Source organism: Leuciscus leuciscus, assembly GCF_965113295.1.
Source record: "Leuciscus leuciscus genome assembly, chromosome: 1".
Classification (NCBI taxonomy): domain Eukaryota; kingdom Metazoa; phylum Chordata; class Actinopteri; order Cypriniformes; family Leuciscidae; genus Leuciscus; species Leuciscus leuciscus.
The window spans coordinates 2,707,275-2,730,077 of NC_138725.1; the positions used below are offsets into that span (position 1 = coordinate 2,707,275).

Consider the following 22,803-nt stretch of genomic DNA (forward strand, 5'->3'; position numbering starts at 1 on the left):
GACATCATTCAAACTGCAAAGTGTTTAAGTTACTGTTAATTAATTTTTTAAGAAAAACAAATATATGAATCTGAAATGTAGCAGATTAATTTTCAATTCATTCAGGTACAATTACCAAACATATCAAGGTATTTTTATTAATTGAATTAATGAACTACTTATATAAAACTATTGTCAGTGCACAAATAAACTGGTTCTATGCCTTTACTTTATTAAATAAAATTGCTCTAATCTCTACTACACAATGAGGCCTGCTGGTGGTCATTTTGGTCTGGGTCATACAATTCTATGTTATATAGCTGACCCGGCCCCCCATCACAGTCAGGAACGATAATGTGGCCCCCAGAGAAAAAAGTTTGGTGACCCCTGCTATAAGCGCTCAGAGTTTTTTCTCTGTTTTCTGAGAAGAAGAAAATAAAACAATGAACAATCCTCTGTAAGTTTTTGCTATTGTAAATATTGCTGCAGATTGGCTCTAAACTCATCAGTATTTTATTCTAATATTGTCGGCATCTCTATTTCCTCTGGGTGCTTCTAAGTTCTTCCTTCCTGCAAAATAAAAGCATTGACTGACCTCTCGTATGTGTTTTTATCATGATTGCAGATTGTTCCAGATCAGATGAGTGTGAATCATCAGATTGTGTGCGGCTCAAAACTCACCAGCTCTTCTTGCACAGATGATCTGAAGAAGAATCACAGTAGGAGCAGCAAACACTGCCATCTCAACAATAATCACAATCACTGCAGGAAACATGAGAGGAAGAAGAGAAACTGTACATGACTGAAGTCAAGGGTATTCAACTATCAACAGTTATTGATGAAGCATTTACAGACTGACTGATAGTTTAATGTTATAAAGCTGTCAGTATAAATTAACGTGTCGTACCTCTGTATAATGATCCAGCAGTCACACTGACTTCAGTTTCTGATGCTGTATCAGCTGGATCTGTGGATCACGTCTGTTAGTTCAGTTCAACACATAATGCCACATATACACAACATCATCATCACATAATACTTGAGCTTCACATCACAGAAATGATGAATATGTGCACGAGTCTGTCAAATAAATCTATTTATACAGTGATCATGTGATCATGAACCTTGTGTAGGAGCTGCTGCTGTAGTTCGGCTTGATTTCTTCTCAGAGTTTGAGCTTCTGACTGGAATCAGTGTTGGTGAAGCGACTGGAGCTGCAGAAGATGAATATTCAGATGCATCATCTGTAGGACATCTGTGTCACATCATATTTTCATATTGATCATGACATGCACCTGCATGCATCTGGACCAGTCAGACACATGCACATTATTCATTATTTTAAATGAATAATCCAGCAAACTCACTCTCCCAACAAAGGTCTATGAAACTTCCCCCAAAACTAACATCCCAAATGGAGCTAACACACTGGCAGAACCCGGTGTGCTGTTACAGGACACATTGAGACTGATAAGACTTTTATGACCCAAAAAATTAATTTGCAGAGAATTGGACCTACTCATTGTCGTAATCATACTCTAGATCTAATATTATTGCATGGAATCAATGTTGATGCCGTTGAAATTCTGCAGCAGAGCGATGACATCTCAGATCATTATCTAGTCTCGTGTAAACTTCATTTAGCCAAGGCTGCAAAGCCGACTCCATGTTACAAATAAGTTAGACCTATCACTTCTGCCACTAAAGATTGCTTTATTAATAATCTTCCTAATCAGTTTCATCATCTCAGCATCCCAGATAGCTTAGAAGAACTCGATATTGCAACAGAAACTTTTAACTCTCTCTTTTCCAGCACTTTAGACACAGTTGCTCCGTTGCGATTAAAGAAGATTAAAGAAAATAGTCCAACGCCGTGGTACAACGAGCACACTCGGCCCTTAAGAGAGCAGCCAGAAAAATGGAGCGCAACTGGAAGAAAACTATAGTAGAGTTTTTTCAGTCAGGATTTAGACCGTACCATAGTACTGAGACTGCTCTCATTAGAGTAACAAATGATTTGCTCTTATTATCCGATCGTGGTTGTATCTCTCTATTAGTGTTACTCGATCTTAGTGCTGCATTTGATACTATTGACCACAACATTCTTTTAAATAGACTCGAAAATTATGTTGGCATTAGTGGAATTGGATTAGCATGGAGTAAATAAAGAGATGTCTTATTGATCAAAAGTTCAGTATGGCGTACCACAAGGCTCAGTACTAGGACCGTTGCTGTTCACTCTGTACATGCTACCCTTGGGAGTTATCATTAGGAAGCATGACATTAGTTTTCACTGTTATGCTGATGATACTCAGCTCTATATTTCTTCGCGCCCCCCGAAGAAATGACCAATTCACAAAATTAACGGAATGCATAGGTGATATAAAAATTATATGACTAGTAATTTCCTACTACTTAATTCTGAAAAAACAGAGATTCTAATTATTGTACTAAAAAACTTCCTCACGTAATAACCTAGAATACTGTCTAACACTTGATGGCTGCTCTGTTAAGTCTTCGTCGTCGGTTAGGAACCTGGGTGTGCTCTTTGATACCAATCTTTCATTTGAAAGTCACGTGTCAAGTATCTGTAAAACCAAATTTTTCCATTTTTAAAATATATCTAAATTACGCCATATGCTCTCATTGACAAATGCGGAACAGTTAGTTCATGCGTTCATGACCTCAAGGCTAGATTATTGTAATGCTCTACTGGGTGGTTGCCCTGCACGCTTAATTAACAAACTACAGCTAGTTCAAAACGCAGCAGCTCGAGTTCTTACCAGAACCAGGAAGTATGACCATATTAGCCCGGTTCTGTCAACACTGCATTGGCTCCCTATTAAACATTGTATACATTTTAAAATATTGCTGATTACTTACAAAGCACTAAATGGTTTAGCTCCGCAGTACTTGAGCGAGCTCTTAACGCATTATAGTCCTTCAAGTCTATTGCGATCTCAAAATTCTGGCCAGTTGATAATATCTAGAATATCAAAATCGACTGCTGGCGGTAGATCCTTTAATAATGAATACATTTCTATCCAAATATCACTTCTGTCACAAAATATGCAACCTTGAGACTCAGACCTTTCTGACAATATGTGTTTTGTCAAGATTAGAAAATATTTTGATCATAAATTATGAAACATGACGACTCCCAAAAGGGGAGGAGCCTGATAAAATAATTTAGAGTACCGTTTCTATGGTAACACAATGTCCAATTTCAAAACAGTTTTCACAGGATGAATTCTGAGATCGTAAGCTTTCAAATGATACCTAATTTATGATAACTACTAAAATATGTGATGTAATAAAAAAAGATAATATTATATTTTAGAGGATAATATGTATATTATACTTTTTAGAGGATAATATTATTTTATAAATTTTTTTATTGACAAATTCTAGATTAAATGTTTTATTATGAACTTTTAGCTTGAAAACCAAAGTTTCAATTATTAAAAGTGTGTGCGTTGACTTTTTGTGACAAACGCCAGAAACGCCTGTTATGATGTAGATTTTTTGAGGTGCGCTCTTGTCATAAATTCATCTATTACTGCTCCGGCATAAATTGTAACAAAAAACAATGCTGAAATATCTATTAAGGAGTCTTAGACTTTTCCAACGATATATAGTTTGTCATGACTAGATTAGGATTTAATAGTAATATAGTGAAGTAAATTTAGGTTGCCCATATACGGGTGTCACGTTTGTACTGATGAACGAAGACACCAAGGTAGAGTGACAATGTTTATTTAACAAGCATCAGCAACTTCAGAATACTTGAAGGCTCGTGATGTCACACGGAGATCCAAAGTCCCCGGGGATACGTGTGAAGGAGTGATAATGGAAGAGCTTGAATGGATCCGCTGGGTCTTACTGTAGGATACTTGAAGTGTCTGTGATCAGTGCAGGAGAAACACAGGAAGGTGATTGTGAATCTCTGGAAACCCACTTCACGGACGCTGCAGAGGAGATATAAACAGGACGTTAGGATAAGGTGTAAACCACTTGAAGGAATGCTAAATCTGAATCCGGACAACGAGCTCCAGGAACCAGAGAGTCAGGTAACGAAAGACGAGACCGGACGTTGAGTGAAGGTTGACTGAGGTTTAAGAACAGCGTGCATCAGGGTGAGTGATGATGAAGAGCAGGTGGGAGCGATTAGAATTCCGGGGATGATGAGCGGGACCAGGTGCGCTGAGTTGAAATTGATGGAGTGGTGTCATTGATGATTGAATCCGTGACAGTACCCCCTCCTCCACGGCCAGCTCCTGAGGGCCGTAGACCCCGACGACGCGGACGCCCCCGCGGACGGGGTCCTGGACGATCCGGATGATCCCGGTGGAAGTCTTGAAGGAGAGTGGGATCCAAGATGTTATCCCGATGCACCCAGCTGCGTTCCTCCGGTCCATACCCCTCCCAGTCCACGAGGTACTGAAGCTGTCCTCCCTGACGACGGGAGTCTAAGGGGGTGTGAACCTGGTATACTGTATCCTCTGTGGGGTCTACTGGGGGGGGAGGGGGCGTTTCGTCGGCGCTTGATTCTGTGGGCCGAGATGAGAGGGGTGTGATGTAAGGTTTTAACAGAGAGACATGGAAGGTGGGAGCTATCCTGTAGTGACGAGAAAGTGCTAGGCGGTAGGATACCTGGTTGATCTGCCTCTCTATCGCGAATGGCCCGATGTACCTGGGACTCAGCTTACGTGAAGGCAGCCGGAGGCGAATGTCCCGGGTCGAGAGCCACACCAACTGGCCTGGAGTGTAGAGAGGAGTGGCCCTGCGACGGATATTGGCCTGAACTTGATGCCTCCGAACTGCCCCTCGTAGGTGGACATGGGCAGAATCCCAGACCCTCTCACTCTCCACGAACCAATGCTGAACTGCTGGAACATCAGATGGTTCCCCAGACCAGGGGAACAATGGTGGTTGGTAGCCTAAGACGCACTGGAAAGGTGTTAGACCAGTGGAGGACTGACGGAGGGAGTTTTGAGCATACTCCGCCCATGGTAGGTACTTGTTCCAGTGGTCTTGTTTATCGTGACAATAGGTCCGTAGGTACCTCCCGATCTCTTGGATCTTCCGTTCCGCCTGACCGTTAGACTGGGGATGGTACCCCGACGTCAAACTAACCGACACTCCCAATAACTTAAAGAAGGACTTCCAGACGTGAGATATGAATTGGGGTCCTCGATCAGAGACCAGGTCTTCTGGAATGCCGAAGTGGCGAAATATTTCTGTGAACAGGAGTTCGGCGGTTTTGAATGCTGTGGGAAGTTTGGAAAGTGCTAGTAGTTTGCAGGATTTCGAGAATCTGTCGACGACGACGAGTATGCAGGTATTGTCATCAGATGAGGGTAGATCAGTTATGAAGTCGACAGCGATGTGTGACCAAGGTCGATTCGGTATGGGGAGAGGCATCAGTTTGCCCTCAGGTAGACGCCGAGGTACCTTGGCCATGGCGCAGGCGGTGCAACCTTGTACGTATCGTAAGACATCCTGGCACATCCTGGGCCACCAATAGCGTTCTTGGAGTTGTGTTAGGGTCTGATGGCTACCTGGGTGTCCGGATCCCGGAGAAGTATGCACTGAATCCATAAGGGCTATCCGAAGTCGGGATGGAATGAAGATTTTACCCTCAGGACTAGGGCTGGGTACCGAGTTCGATACTTTTTAGGTACCGACCGAATTGCCTCGATACTATCGAGTATCGAAAAATGACTTGTTTTTCGGTACCAGATTTCGATACCTAAGGGGTTAACTCGTCAACATCAGTGCTCAAACAAATACATATGAAATGCACAACGACACGCCTAAAGTCGCTCACGCACATACACGCAAACTCTACACACACGAGACGCGCGGAACTCTCCGCGCACATACTCTGAGACGCGCGCGCACACAAACTGTCCACGCACACTCGTATGAGACGCGCGCGCGCACACAAACTGTCTACGCACACATTCTCATATGAGACGCGAGCACACACACACAAACTCGCGCACATACTCAATGAGACGCGAGCACACACACTCACAGTACCTTAAAGATGTGGAAAAGCCGATCAAAAGTGTGGCTACATTTCTCCAGGCTCGATGCCAAGCGTGCGATGCAGTATGCGGTAAAATAATTGCTGCAAAGACGGTACCGCGACAGATATGATGAAGCCCTTGACAGTGCACGGAGTAAACATAAGAGCAGAACGTTGCTCCGTCTTCGACTGGTAAATGAAGAGATACCTTGTTGATCACTCTGACAGTGTTTATATTGCAATAATGACCTACTGCCGTTCAAAAATGTGTTGGTCAGAATTTTTTTTCAGTAAGGGACTGGGGCCACCGGAGGAGTTTTGAGATCTGTTGTCAAAAAAGACATGACCCTCCCTTCGCCAGCAATACATTTTTCTATGACCCTCCAAAATGATTGTGAAAAAAGGCATGACCCTCCCCGATAATTGATTGATTAGCCTACTTCTGTACTGCGCTTGGCAAAGATGTTCAGATAGCCATTGTTTGTTTGTTTTTTAAAACCATAAACTCTTGCTTTCTCATCTTACTATGGCTGTAACGATAGACCAAACCTACGATTCGGTTCGTATCACGATTTTTGATTTTAGATTTGAAAAAAATCATGTTTTTGGTGCTGATGCGGTGTGACTCGTTCAACATGTGGGTGGCGCTGCCAACAAAGCATCTAAAAGCTGTCACAAAGAACCGGCAAAAGTAATTATTATGAATATGTCAAATATAGCAAGGAGCAGAGCCGATCAGCCCTATACGCACACTACGCAAGGTGCGTAGGGCCCCGCAAATTACTCAAGGCCCCGCCTCCCCTCGTGTCAAAGCGCGTCAATCAATGTTTACAATATCGATGAGACAATGAAGCGGAACTATCTTTCTGGTCACGAAAAGAGAGAGAGAAAAAACACCATGAGAGTTAATTGCGGCAACAGTTATCAGGTAGACTTGTGTGCTCTCCTCTCAAAGTTTGATGTCAGCAAAGAACAGTAGGCTAAAGTTAAGTTGATGTGCGTTGATTTATTATGTTTAATAAACGACAAAGGACAACGGTGTTTGTTTATAAACTGCAGCTCGGAAAAGATAACCGCGTCGCACCTTAACATGCGATCATATGCGCGTGCATGAAATGAAACGCGCATCTTCCAGCAGAAACATCTGTTGTGAGTTGGGACCAGTACAATATGGGCGTGATGGCACTCCTCATTATAGTTTTAAAACAAGACGATGATTATCTAGTCGCTCAGTCAAGGTTTAGTTACAACTCTGCACTAATGCAATATGGAAAGCAATGTATTGACATTGACTATTGATAGGCTCCATTGAATTTAAAATGTTGATTGGCTGGAGATTCTGGTCAATATGGATGCACATCCCTCAGTAAATAATAACCATCAAGAATCAAGAGTATCAAGAATTACTTTTATCATTTAAAAACACAGTGACATGCTATGGCGCCATTTTAGCTTTTAATCATTCACAGGATATGCATTTTTGATATCAATAATTCAATTTGTACTATTTAAAATTTGAAATCTTGATATTAAGAATTAACTTTTTACTAGTAACAATGTCTTCTGATATCAGGAATTACATTTTCACTAGAACTAGTTAAAGGAGGGATTGTAGTGGGAACACTGGGGTGTCAGGTGTGACTGTGTGGCAATGGCAAATAGTTCATGGCTCACGGGTCAGGTATGAGGGCCCCTAAACAGAATTTTGCTTAGGGCCCCAGGGAGGTCAGGATCGGCTCTGGCAAGGAGACATTTTAATTGTTTATTAATAAACAAGTGTTTTCTGTGTCGACTGCAAAGATGAAGTTGACGATGCGTCGCGATCTTCTCAGAACGCGCCAGAGAGAAATGCACATTTCATAAGCAGAAAGCAATCTGTTTTCCTTCATTTTGAATTGTTCTGTTTAAAAGTAGACATTTCAAGCTTTCTATATATTTCTCAGGTCTGTGAGGCAAGTAGCCTTAAGCTGAGTTTCGGTTCATTTATGAGACGAGTCCAGTTCTCGCCCGCGCCTCCGTGTCACGATTATCTATTTTCTACTATATTTACTTCTTAGGCTATTTAAATCCAGATAAAACATTGATTAAAATTAAGATACAATTAATAAAAAAACGAAATTCACTTTAAAGAAAGGCTTTGTGCTTTCTGTTTGAGGTCTCTGTGAAATTTTTAAAGTCGCTTTCAGAGCAGTCATGTCCGTAATGGAGAACTGTCACGCCCGTAACATTTTTTTTTTTTTTTTTTTTTTTTTTTTTGGCATAAATGCGACCACGAAAAATAAAATAAAAATAATATGTTATGTTCTGTGGAGGCCGATCTTTATTCATCCGGTGGGTATATATCTTTTGGTTTGCACAGTGTAATTTATAGAATTACTAAAAAATATTTTGCCACCTAAAAGTTAAAGATTTTTTGTGTCACGTCACATGTGTATTTCCCTCATATTAAATATAAAACGCATGTGTAGTAGACTGATATTTTTCTAATGTCTTGACTCCTTTCAGACGTTTCAAAATATTGGTATTAAATGCATTTTCTGAGAATTGATATGTCAAGTATTGACTGCAAATGTCACGTCCATAACACTGGAATCGCCCAAGTTTAACGAATTTATCGAATTTAACTAGTTTTTGTGGTGTAGGTCCACGTATTTATGTTAACTTAAATAAATCTAATAGTAATTTAAAGATGTGGTAGCCCTACATCTTACACATCGTGGAAACAAAATAAGAATGGAAACTAAAATATGGTAGTAGCCTATGCGCCTCAGTCCCAATACTGTAAAACTCGACGGAGGCCTACGTTCACAACATGTTAATGCAGCGCTAGAGTTACACTCACAGGACACTGTGCACTTATTCGCAATCACAAAAGTTCATTGTTTGCTCGTGCTTTAAAGCTTTGCCGGGTAAACATTTCATTGGCATTCTGTTCTGACATGATGCACTTTTTCTAAGCGCGAACTGAAGTGCGCCGCACACACACTGTCAAACAGCGCCAAACTGGATTTTTGTTGGGTCAGACCCATCTGATATCGAAGGGGGGCTGATAACGCGAGATCAACATCGATCTAAATGGAAAAAAATAGCACCAAACAAGCCACTTTGAAATGTTGCCGTTTTCATGAATATAAAAGTTGGGTGACCCTCCCCCTAGACTAAAAAAAATTGGATGACCCTCCCCTCAACAAAGAATAAAAAGACATGACCCTCCCCTATTTTCCTCCGGTGGCCCCTTCCATAAATACCGAACGGTCCCTAAGGATGCATTAAAGTGATCAAAAATTACCTTAAAACATGTGCAATGTTACAAAAGATTTCTGTTTCAAATAAATGCTGTTCTTTTGAATTTTTTATTAATCAAAGAATCATGAAAAAATGTATCAGTTTCCAAAAACTGTTTTCATATTTCTGAAAGATCATGTGACACTGAAGTAATGATTTTGAAAATTCAGCTTTGACAACACAGGAATAAATTACATTTTGGAATATATTCAAATACTATTTTAAATTGTAATACTATTCCACAATATTACAAGTTTTACTGTATTTTTGATCAAACAAATTCAGGTTTGGTGAGCATGAGCTCTTTATAAAAAAAATATTTTGTTCCTTTGTGCTTTTTTTTTTGTTCCTTTGTGCACTGGCTAAGGAGCATGAGTCAAACTGAAAAAAAAAAACCAACGTTTTTTCTGAGGTAATGTGTTATGTAATCTTGTTAAAATGGATTTCATAAAATTGGTATCGAAAAAAGTATCGTTCAGGAACCGGTATCGAAATCAAGGTATCGGTATCGGTATTGGTATCGAAATTTTTTGAACGATACCCAGCCCTACTCAGGACCCCCCGGTGGAGCAGGTTCAGACAGAGTGGCCTCAGCGATGAGGTCGTTGAGGTTCCAGAGGATGGGACTCATGATCAGGGCTGAAGGAAGGACGGGTTCAGTGCTTTTCGGAGAAGTTTCAGGTTGGAACAAGCGAGACAGTGCATCGGCTTTGAGGTTCTTGGTTCCAGGGCGAAAGGTTACCGAGAAATTGAAACAGGTGAAGAACAATGCCCACCGGGCTTGGCGTGGATTCAACCTCTTGCCGTCTCGAAGGTATTCCAAGTTGCGATGGTCTGTGATTACTTGGAATGGATGGTTTGCTCCTTCCAGCCAATGTCTCCACTCTTCTAAAGCCAGTTTGATGGCCAACAACTCCCGATTGCCCACATCATAATTTTGTTCCGCTGGTGTTAACTTGCGTGAAAAGAAGGCACACGGTCGAAGTTGAAGAGGAGTCCCCTGCCGCTGGGACAGTACAGCTCCAACACCATTGGACGAGGCGTCGACTTCCACGATGAATGGCTTATCTGGATTCGGATGGCAGAGCATGGGAGCGGAACAGAAAGCTTTCTTTAAATTCTCGAAGGCTGCAGTGGCTTCCGGAGACCAGGTGAGATGTTTGACCTCCTTCCGTACCATGGATGTTACCGGAGCACAGGTTTTGCTATAGTCTTTGATAAAACGACGATAAAAGTTAGCAAAGCCAAGGAACCTCTGTAGTTCTTTCAAAGTCTGAGGTTTGGGCCAGTGGAGAACCGCTTTCACCTTGGTTTGATCCATGGAGATACCTTCTGGATGAATGATGTAACCCAGGAAGTGAATGGTTGTTTGGTGGAACTCGCATTTCTCGAGTTTTAAATATAACTGGTGCTCACGAAGCCGTTTCAGTACTTGGTGTACATGACCTACATGTTCCTCGGGACTGGTGGAGTAGATGAGGTTGTCATCGATGTAGATTATGACGAACCGGTTAAGGAAGTCCCGGAAGATTTCGTTCATGAAACCCTGGAAAACCGATGGTGAGTTGGACAGGCCGAAGGGCATGACCCGGTATTCATGGTGGCCTGCGGGGGTAATGAACGCCGTCTTCCACTCATCACCCTTGCGCACGCGGACCAGGTTATAGGCGCTCCGTAGATCGAGCTTCGTGAAGATTACCGCAGATCGTAGTTGTTCAAGAGCAGCGGGTACCAATGGCAGTGGATATCTGTATTTGATCGTAGAAGCATTCAGGACCCGGTAATCGATACACGGACGAAGACCACCATCCTTCTTTCCGACGAAAAAGAAGCTAGACGCGGCTGGAGACGTAGATGATTGGATATATCCCTGTTGTAACGCCTCCTTCACATATTCCTCCATGGCCTTATGTTCTGGAATGGACAAGGGATAAACCTTCCCCCGCGGTAGAGTAGCCCCAGGCAGTAATTCAATAGCGCAATCCCAAGGTCGGTGAGGCGGAAGTGTGGTGGCCATTTGTTTACTGAACACGTCCTGGAATGTCTGGTATTCAGATGGTATGTTCGGAACCGAGTCAGAGACTGGACTTTCAACAGAGGTGGATCCCAGAAGCACTGGAGTTGAGGGTTTAGACAGATTCCTCTTAACAGACTGAAGGCAGCTCTCTTTACAGTATTCGCTCCATTGACATACCTCACCGGTGGACCAACGGATGACAGGAGAATGCTGATCGAGCCATGGGCGTCCCAGCACGAGGTCTGCAGTCGAGTCCTCCAAGACATAAAACGAACTTTCCTCACCATGTAAGTAGCCCACGGACAGATGTACCACTGGACTGTAATGCTGAATGCTTCCTCTCCCCAGTGGTTTGCCCAGAATGGAAAGGATACTCAACGGGCGAGTTAACCGTCGACGGCGGGCATGGAGGCGGTTGAGCAACGATGCAGAGATGAAATTCCCCGCCGCGCTGGAATCTATAAGGGCTTTTGCTGGAACAGAGTATTCACGATACTTAAGAATTACAGGGGTTAGTGTCAGATTAGGAACTGAAGAGGGAAGATCAATGGTACTCACCGCCGAGCACCTGGGGCGAATAGGACAGTCCAAGCGATAGTGATCGGCAGCTCCGCAGTAGAGGCACAGATTATTGTTGCGACGGCGAGTACGCTCAGTGGTGGTTAGATGTCCTGCACTGATCTCCATAGGCTCAGGAGCTGGGAAGTTTACAGACGGGGAGTGTGGTGAAGAGAATTCAGTGAACGATCTTGGACTGCTGGCAGAAGAGGATCGCGGAGGAAAAGGTGTGGAAGAACTGAGACAAGCAGTACGATGTTGAGCAATAAGGATTGATCGCTGAATTAGTTTCTCAATTCCAATTGAATCTTCATAGATGGCGAGCTGCAGACAGATGTCTGGATTCAATCCACGTCGATAGGCAGTCATTAAAGCAACTTCATTCCACCCACTGTTAGCGGCGATAGTGCGGAACTGCAGGGCATAGTCGGACACCGTAGAACGGCCCTGACGCAAGCGTAGCAGCTGATCGTGGATGGAAACAGCATTCGAGGTTTGCGCGAAGACAACTTGAAAATGTTCCACAAAACAATTCAGCGATTGTAGAGCAGGTGCATTGGAATTCCATAAGGCTTGTGCCCAACTTAATGCACGACCTGTGAGTAATGAAATAACAAAGGCTATCTTGGCTCTTTCAGAGGTGAATTGATGGGCGTGGATCTCCATGTAAAGTCAACACTGTAAGAGGAATCCACTGCACTCCTCTTCTCCCGAATATGATGAGGGTCGAGCCATAGGGCTATTGGAGGCGGGTCTGAGGCTCTGTAGTGTGCGACTGAGTTCAGCGAGGGTTTCTTGGAGTGTAGTGGGCGGAGTGGATGATGCAGCGGCTGCAGCGGAGAGAGGCGAACGTACCGGAGCAGTCGATACGGTGGCACCCTGAGCGGTCTCTGCACCGGGGAGCGGGACATCATGAGCCGATGAAGCTTGCATAGTGTGGTCCGGTCTTCTGTCACGTTTGTACTGATGAACGAAGACACCAAGGTAGAGTGACAATGTTTATTTAACAAGCATCAGCAACTTCAGAATACTTGAAGGCTCGTGATGTCACACGGAGATCCAAAGTCCCCGGGGATACGTGTGAAGGAGTGATAATGGAAGAGCTTGAATGGATCCGCTGGGTCTTACTGTAGGATACTTGAAGTGTCTGTGATCAGTGCAGGAGAAACACAGGAAGGTGATTGTGAATCTCTGGAAACCCACTTCACGGACGCTGCAGAGGAGATATAAACAGGACGTTAGGATAAGGTGTAAACCACTTGAAGGAATGCTAAATCTGAATCCGGACAACGAGCTCCAGGAACCAGAGAGTCAGGTAACGAAAGACGAGACCAGACGTTGAGTGAAGGTTGACTGAGGTTTAAGAACAGCGTGCATCAGGGTGAGTGATGATGAAGAGCAGGTGGGAGCGATTAGAATTCCGGGGATGACGAGCGGGACCAGGTGCGCTGAGTTGAAATTGATGGAGTGGTGTCATTGATGATTGAATCCGTGACAACGGGCAGGTGACAGTTAAGGGGTTAAGTATTCTGCTTCAGCTCTCTTTCCCTTGGTAAACTGTATGCATGTATGTATGTGTATGTTAGAGTAGTTTAAATGTTTAGTTAATAAAGTCTTGTTCATGTCACACGTAAAGTTGTCTGTGTCTCAAGCTCATAACTGGAGTCTCTAATCATAGATCTTGACTACAGGCTCTGAGTAGTACTGTACAGTAAGAAATACATTTCCCATGCCCCGGAAATGTACATTTCTTAGAATTAATAAACAATTAACACTGAGTGTTCACGGCACAAACAGGTTAATTGACTGTAATATTAATTTAACTACATTCAGTTAATTCTATTAACTGATCCAAATATTCATAATCAATTTTATCAAGTTATGATTCATTAATAATTTTTTTGTGCTAATTTGCTACAAGACACATCATCTGTAGGACATTAACATCATATTTTACAGTGTTGTTTCTCACCTGAATACTTGACAGTGTATCTGACTGAGGTCTTGAGTTGATTTCTGTGAGTAAGCTGACATCTCCACTCTCTGTTGTCATCTTCATTCAGGAGAGTTGTAGTCAGAGTGATGATGATACAGTGATCTGGATCTGATGATGATAATATCTGATATCTGGAGTCTGTCTTCAGATCAACACCAGCCTGATTCACCCACAACAGCTCAAATCCCACATAAATTCCCCTAGAACGGACCCAAAAATCACAGGAGTATCCAATATATGAATACAACTGACAGGAGAGAGTCACAGAGCGGCCTGGACTGATCTCAGTCTGTAAGGATGATGATGATGATGATGATGATGATGATGATGGAGACACTGAAACTGAACACAAGACACAAATCACAGACTCTTCAATCATCATCTGAGTTCTTAAATTTACCACACAATCATAAAATTACCATGAAGAACATGCAGATAAACATCAGCATCAGTTCGTTGTTTCTGTCCATTCACATATTGACTGCAGCTGTAAGATCCATAATCTTCTCCTGTGACGTTCTTGATGTTCAGAGAGCAGTCAGACTCCAGACTCAGTCTCTCTGTGTCTTTATTCTTTATCCCTCGATCAATCAGTTCAACTGATGCAGAATGTCTGTTATAGTAGGTCCATGTAGTTGAGTTGCAGTCAGAAAGAGCTTTATTACAGGACAGAGAGACATTTACACCAGAACTGATGAACAAATAATCCACTCCACTGGTTCCTGAAACACAGTATATCTCAGTGATCATTATGATATATATTAATAAATGAAACATAAAACACACCAGCATAAAAAGCAGAAGTTTTAAATCATAGTATTTTTCCTGACTTAAAGCAAACAACACACTCTCCAGAATAAACTATTAGTCTTTATCAGAGAGCTGTTCAAATCACTGACACACTCTTAATATGAAGATAATTCTTCATCATCAGATGTTTGAGTGACACTATGTCCAGTATCAGGAATAATACAGTATGATCTGTGTGTATCAATACACAACTCTGAGATCACAACGTGAATGTGTGCAAGAATAAACTGAGCATGTTCAAATGAACTCTTTCCAGGCTAATTCCACTAAATGTCTTTAGAGAAAATACAGATTTCTTTACCTGTGAGAAGTGAAGAGAGAATGATCAGTCCCAGCAGACACAGATCACACTTATCAGCCATTTTCTGTTTCTGTCAGTCTTCCTCTTCATTATATATAGTTACAGCTCCTCCTTTAAACATCATCAGCTCCTCCTGTGGTTATTAACTTCCTCTCATCTGACCAACCGAGTGTTTAAATCCGTTGCTATATAGTGACACTATACCAGTGTAACTTTGTCCTCTCTGTAGATTGGGCTCATATAGACTCTGAACTGTGTACTTTAACACTGAGGATTTTGCTCTGTGGTCTTGAATGGTCTTGACTCTGAGTGACACTCAACTTTCCTCTACAAAACCCCCATGTAATGTGTTGAGTGTTGGATGTAAACCCGGGGTAGGAACTGGTTCATGTAATCTGGATTAAATAATCAGATTCCAAATATATAGTACTTGTAATTAGATTACATTACATTTTAATATACTTGTAGTCAGACTACAATTACTTTGTGTCACAGACATCACTGGTGAAATAAACATAAAGCCTAATGTTGCAGTGCATGATGGGAACCACCAATCAAAGCTCGTCCATGACTCCCAGCATGCATTGTAGCATGAATAAATTATGCAGATGCAACGTCTTAGTATTTTCATTTTTTTTCTGTAGTTCTTGTGATTTGTTTAGTAGCTTGTTTTGTGATGTCAGAGTTGATCTGTTTATCTGAATATTTTGTTGATTGTCACTGTTGTTGAGACTCGTATACTGATTCTTGATGTGTGTGTGTGTGTGTGTGTGTGTGTGTGTGTGTGTGTGTGTGTGTGTGTGTGTGTGTGTGTGTGTGTGCGCGCGCGCGTCTCGAAGTCACACGTTTTTTTGTTTTGTAAACAATTTGCTTATGAAAAGCAAATGAAATGTGTTAACTATTTAACTCAAGATTTAATTTACTGCAGATTGTTTTGTAAACGAGGCATAATGTAATGTACAGTTTGTGAAGAAACTTTTGTTGAAACATGAAGCAGCAACTTAAAATTATTTGTGAATTATTTCATAATGCTAATTATTTGTGAATTATTTCATAATGCTTTGTCTGTAAATGATAGTTACATATGAATGTTTTCAAAATATGCAATGACATTAACCAGTTTCACTGTCAAGCCTTAAGAGACACGCCACTATCACCAGTCATTTCAGACAGGGTTCAGAATGAAGGATGAAAATAATCATTATTGCTAATATACCGTATAACTGTTGAGCTAAGTGAACCTGAAGTTGAGATGAAGCTTCATGAAGCTTTAAATCTCAATGCAAATATTGTGCAGAAAAAAACCTCAGTGGTGTTAGGAAAAAATAAATTTAGTTCATGCAATGTATGTGCTTGCATGACAACATACAATAGTTTCGTGGAAAATTACTGTGTACTGTCTTCAAATGTGAGCTGAAGATCTTTGCAACAAAAGGTGTTACATGTCAACTCCACATCCTGCCATTTCTTAGAAACAGTCCCCCACCCTGATACGTGGTGCCACAGTGACACTCTTGTGCCAAAAAGTATTTGTATACCACGATACTCAATATGTTGTCCCACGGTGTCATCAGTCATTTTTCCCTGTTGCATGCACAATATTTGAGGGTTCCCTTACCTGCCAAATCCTACTTTAACCACTGTATGATACAGATCTTCTTTCAGAAATGAAAAGTTTCTGGTGGTGGTGGCGGCGCAATGGATAAGACACATGCCTTTGGTGTGAGAGACCCGGGTTCGAATCCACTGTGAGACACCAATGTGTCCCTGAGCAAGACACTTAACCCCTAGTTGCTCCAGAGGCGTGCGACCTCTGACATATATAGCAATTGTAAGTCGCTTTGGATAAAAGCGTCAGCTAAATGAATAAATGTAAATGTAAATGTGAACATAACAGGAACACAGCAGAGTGAGGTGTGAGGGGTGAATGAAAAGGCAGCAGAAAGCTCTGAAGTCTGTGTGTGAATGGCCTTCTTGCAAGAATAAAGTACTTCAAAGACAAGGGGTTTTGCTTTTCATTGCAGTCTCACCACTAAACAGATCATTTCTGCAACAAGCGGGACAGCACCAACATGTGTGTTAGATGGTTTAAAAAGGCTTGATACATTAACATATACACACACACATAAATAAATAAATAAATAAATGCGTTCTTGGAAGTTTTGTTGTTTCATAATCTTGTAAGTGGGCAGTGATTTTGTTGAACCGAGTTCTTTAGACTGGATAAAAGAGGGTGAAAGTGATTAATAGAGAAGGTCGTATGAGCTTATTACAGTAATAACAGCTTATTACCACCTATAGTTACGTTTTACGGTCAAGCGCCCTCTAGCGCTGTCACGAACAATGAAACGGAAGCAAAGATGCAAGTAAAACTCTTTTAATGGAAGAAATGATGAAAGTACAGAGTCTCTAGCAGGCTGGTGACGCAGGGACAAGATGGTCAGCAATCCGGTGGTGAGGTGACGTGACGATGAAACAGTGAAGTAATCCAGGTGACGAACGAAAACCAGTAGAACACGAAACAGGAAATGAAGACACGAATGAACCTCCGACTGGGACTGGATACACACACACACTGGAGACATCAAACACATGAGACAAGAAGGAAACAGTGAATTCATGAACCGTGACAAGCGCTCCTGTTAATAATGACAGTGTTGTGTGTCATGAAATGGCGTTTGATTGATCAAAATACAAGTTTTATCATTGTATTTACTTGAGATTACTTAATACAGAAAACTGTAATTATTATAATAAATTTTTTTCTTGTCAGCTAATGTTGTTAACAATATCACCATTTGACCATGTACTGTTCTTGTGGCGCTGAATAAAAAAATGCAATGAACCTAGAGGAAGTTGAAGAAAAATAAGAAATGCATTCAAAACGAAATAACATTGACACTCCCTCAGGTATAATGCTAGAAAACATTAGATCAGAAAGAACACGAGAACAGAAATTTCGATAATAAAAACACCCAAGGCTCTTTCTTTTTGTGTTTTATTTATCAATTTAGCAAAATCTCTAGTGTTAAATTAACACTGCTGGTGTCTATATAAGTCCACACTCATATAAAGCAGGGGTTCCCAAACTTCTTAGCCCGCGACCCCCATGATAAATGCGCTGCTGCCCCGCGACCCCGCACCTCCCCCACCCCAGGGTCCGAAATTAACTTTTTGGCTCACCTGCCACGGGGACTGGTAGATGAAAAAATCCACCAGCCAAGCATATTTTTTACCGGCCAAAATAATAAACAGCCTTTTTTTTGTCATATATACATTAATTTCAGTACTTTTAATTGAGAAAATAGGGTAGGCCTATTATGTTGAATACAAATGTAAAAAAATGTAAAAAAAAATTCAAAATTTGAAATGTATAATAAAAAAATCGATATATATATATATATATATATATATATATATATATATATATATATATATATATTGATCAAAATGTGAGAAATATATGAAATATTACTATCATTGGGGTGAAATAATTTTTTTTTTTTTTTTTTTTAGTTTTGTTACCTGACTCATGTGGAAGGGAAGGCAGAACGTAACCTCGGTTCCCTGAGAGATAAGGGAACGAGTATTGCGTTGCGAACGCTATGGGAAAACTCCTTTTCTCGAGAAAAGAACGGCCATGGTGTGTAAAGCAGAAGCAGCCTGGCCAGCGGCAGAGTATGCACGATCCGCGAGTGCTGAAGACGTTCTGCACGGCTTAGATGGGTGCGCAACCTTCCAACTGCCAGCAGGACACAAATGGGCGGCGACCGCTTCTTCCAGTGGCGGGAGCTTTTTCCTCAGCGCCGTCAACAGATAGAGCGTTAACTGTGTACACACCGCCGCCGACTTGAGCTGCAAAGAAGCTCTGGCCGTCCTGTCAAGGACGCTTGTCAAAAAGTATGGGGGAAGCTTGACACTGGGCCGCTCTGAATAGTGAGTGCGCGCGCATGCGCGCGCGGCCGGGGCTCTCGCTCTCGCTCTCTCTCTCTCTCTGCTCGTTCTTAGAGGCAGAAGAGCAGAAGAGGCAAAATTTTTATATTTTGGTATGAACATTCACCCGCCAGTGTGGCGAATAGCCTTTTGAGATTTACTCGCCAAACAGAAAATCTACCCGGTGTGATCGTACGTGCGAAAGGGTTAAATTAATTGCAACAAAAATATATAGGGCCTATATATTTTTTTCACTTTTTTTTAAAGAAATCATCTCACGACCCCTGCGCCGGGACCCCCACTTTGGGAACCACTGATATAAAGTAACACTTGTATGTTTACACAACAACATAAAAACAGAAAAGTTCTTCCTTTGTACAGACATCAATGTAGTCAAAACAATGACTTCACACGGATCCGCGAAAACTACTTAAATCGCTCTATGATCATGCCAGTAGATGGCGATGTGACTTTGTGAAGAAACACTACACACCTGTGCACATACTCGCACCAAACATGCATGCCTATAGACTGAACACGTAATACACATGCGCATGACATCACTGTTTTCACAGATTCATGTCTTTGTAGTTTACATGGAGAAGAGAGCGGTATAATTTTTTTAAATGTGCACTTTGAAAATAACGTATAAAAATGCCCGTAAATATACGCCGTAAATAAACGCCCAAAACGCATAAAAGGTTGTCTGTTTTTAGTGGAAAATGGTGGAGTGGTCCCTCACCCCTATAAGGCACTGCCAGCCCAAGAGGAGACCATTCCCCAGGTGAAGTGGGCCCTCACCCCTATAAGGCACTGCCAGCCCAAGAGGAGGCCATTCCCCTGGTGGAGTGGTCCCTCACCCCTATAAGGCACTGCCAGCCCAAGAGAAGGCCATTCCCCTGGTGGAGTGGGCCCTCACCCCTATAAGGCACTGCCAGCCCAAGAGGAGACCATTCCCCAGGTGGAGTGGGCCCTCACCCCTATAAGGCACTGCCAGCCCAAGAGGAGACCATTCCCCAGGTGGAGTGGGCCCTCACCCCTATAAGGCACTGCCAGCCCAAGAGGAGGCCATTCCCCAGGTGGAGTGGGCCCTCACCCATATAAGGCACTGCCAGCCCAAGAGGAGACCATTCCCCAGGTGGAGTGGGCCCTCACCCCTATAGGGCACTGATCTCTTCTTAGGGACCCTTTCAGCATATAGGGCACTGCAAGCCCAAGATTACACGGATTAGGATTAAATTTGTCCACTTTCCAATGAGATGACCTGTTCTCTAAAGGGTGTGGAAAGCACCTTCAGCAAATAGCCTCGTCTTGGTCTAAGGATGACTGGAAATTAGGCCCAAACTCGAGGCACGATGCGTCCACTGAAAGAGCAGATAAGACAGATCGCCAACTCTCTTGACCGATGCCAGAACCAGCAGAAGGGCAGTCTTTAAATTCATCAACTGGGTTCAGAGATGATCACGGCTCTATTGTGGTCAAACTGTGAGTTCTCACACTCAGCAGTAACATGTTTCCAGACCTCAACAGTGAGATCACAGCTATGAAAACACAACGGAAATCATGTAATGTCACACTTAGAGCACAGCCCACAGACACCTCGCTGTAAAGAGAAATCTATTTATTATAAAAATTCTCATCATCTGGCAATGGAATTTTGCCAAATATTCCTTCCTTAAAATTAAACTGAACTAAAAATATCGTTAACCCTCTGAGGTCTGAGCTGTTTTCTGGGCTCTGGAGGTGTTCTGACATGCTCTGACATTTGTGTTTTTTTCTGTTACTAGTGACATTGTCATGGCTAAAGTCTAATTACACTGTATTCAGCACAAACTCTGCTACAGTAATATATCAGCAGCATGTATGTAAAAGTTTGTAGTTTTGAGATAATGACATTTATGCGTGGTTTGTGAAAATACAAAAAAAAATTCTCACTGAAATAAGGCCATGAAACCCATACTGATTATTTCTTCACAAGACTTTTGAAAATTGTATGACATAGCCTAGAATATTTGCTCCAAAACTATGTGAAAATCACCCTGACTGCTCATTCAGATAAGACAATATATTGATTTAAAATTTCTAAGACGTGTTTTGTGTGACAAAGCCATATGCGAAGAGGCGTGATCATCTCATTAATATGTAAGCTTTAAACACCTGAGAAAGACAAAGACACTCCCCTAACTGCCCAATTAGGAGCGATCAGGCCCTGTCATTCAGAGCAACCTTGCACAAAGAATGAGGAGATTTAAAAAAGAATGGCTTTTAGATTGTTTGGATTTATTCACAACACAACACAATCCAAAAATACAAATGACAAAAGAGCACATTGAAAACAATGATCCAAAGACAGAGACCTTTGTGCCATTCCTAAAAACATTGTACATACCTTTCATTTCCAAGGTGTTTGATTTTCACTTTACCATGTTCATGTACAGAGACTCATGTGAATGTTGAAGTCAGCAGGACTCAGTTGCATCTGGTCCCTGAAAGAAAAGAAAATAAAGAAAAAACTGTGAACATACTGATATCAAGAGAAACTATAGGGCTGCACGATTTTGGGAATAGATTTTAGATTTTTCTGGTTAAAATTTCTTTTTAAAATTCACAGAATACACACACACACACACACGTTTCCAACAATATATAATGAACACCAGGTTTGTTGTGCCTTGTAGGCATAGGCTACGCAGTGCTGCATAAAATAATAATAACAATAAATTAAATCTTCCAAAAGATTTCAAGAACAACTATGCTAGAGAAAAATATATTGATTATCATATGTTACTTCAAATGTTTCCATTCGTTATGATGATATGAAATGAGATAATAGTAAAAACATAAAGCCTAATGTTTGGTGCATTTTTCCTTTCAAACGCAATCGCGCTCCAAAATATGATACATTAAAACCCACAGCGCGCTCCAAAATATGATACATTCAAACGCCATCGCGCTCCAAAATATTAAACATTATGGTTATACATATCTATGTTTGAGCAGATATCCACAAACAGTATTTAACAGGAAACACGGGTCTAAATAGTATAATATTCACCATATATCTAGCAACAGTTCAACTGCAATGTGAAGTTTATGCAACAATACCATAAACTAATAAGTAAGAATTTCTTACCTTACATCTTTCTTGTCTTCAAATCGCGTTCTTCTTCTTCTGAGGTAAATCCAATGTAAGCTCAGACGTGTCTTCCAAACTCGACGAAAAGCAGAGACTTGTGAAGTGTTTTGGTGTTTTGTGTTTGAGGTAACGAGGGCGTTCGCGTTCCATGTGGAGATTTGCATGTGAATCACTTTTGCGCGAGTGGGCGTGTCGAATTAAAAAGTAATTAGCAAGCGTTTGAGATACTGGACATCCTGTTGGTTTTATACAAATTACTTAAACAGAGAATATTTGTTTTCAGTTTGAATCTGATCATTTAAAAGTACACACTTAAATGTGTATAAAGGTATATGGCTCATAAATGTGTGACAAGTATTCGCTGAGTTTTGTTTCAGTTTATAGACGTGCTCAAGAAAAAAAAGTTCACCGCGACGGAGAGGCAGAACGCACACCCTGTTTATTTTCTTTATTTTACAAAAGCACAATGTTTTGATTTGATTGTAAGTGGACACATACAAAAGTAGAAATATCACAGATTATTTTTTTATATTTCTTTTTTCTGTATAACCATAAATGACGGAGTAATTTAAGTTTATGTTGCTGCTATGTGAAAAAAATCCAGCAAAACGCGTCGGCGCGTTTCTCGACCTCAGAGGGTTAATAGAATCCAGAATTTTTTTTTTTTTTTATTTTTTTTTTTTACAGTTCCCACCCCTTATCATGATCTCCTTTGTTTCTACCAAAAAGACTCAGGAGGATTCTCGTATGAATG

General features: G+C 41.4%; 1 protein-coding gene across 1 annotated transcript in view; it reads right to left on the reverse strand.

Annotated features, from left to right (window-relative positions):
* The window catches only part of LOC309478494 (uncharacterized protein), a gene marked incomplete at its 3' end in the record, with an annotated part of 405,172 nt that overhangs the window by 275,225 nt on the left and 107,144 nt on the right, over positions 1 to 22,803 (reverse strand). The window contains exons 5-7 of the mRNA XM_082142080.1: positions 14,289 to 14,591; positions 13,846 to 14,211; positions 1,104 to 1,223 (exon numbers count right to left, since the gene is read on the reverse strand). Coding sequence (XP_081998206.1) covers positions 1,104 to 1,223; positions 13,846 to 14,211; positions 14,289 to 14,591 — 789 coding nt within the window. The remainder of the gene's footprint in view (positions 1 to 1,103; positions 1,224 to 13,845; positions 14,212 to 14,288; positions 14,592 to 22,803) is intronic.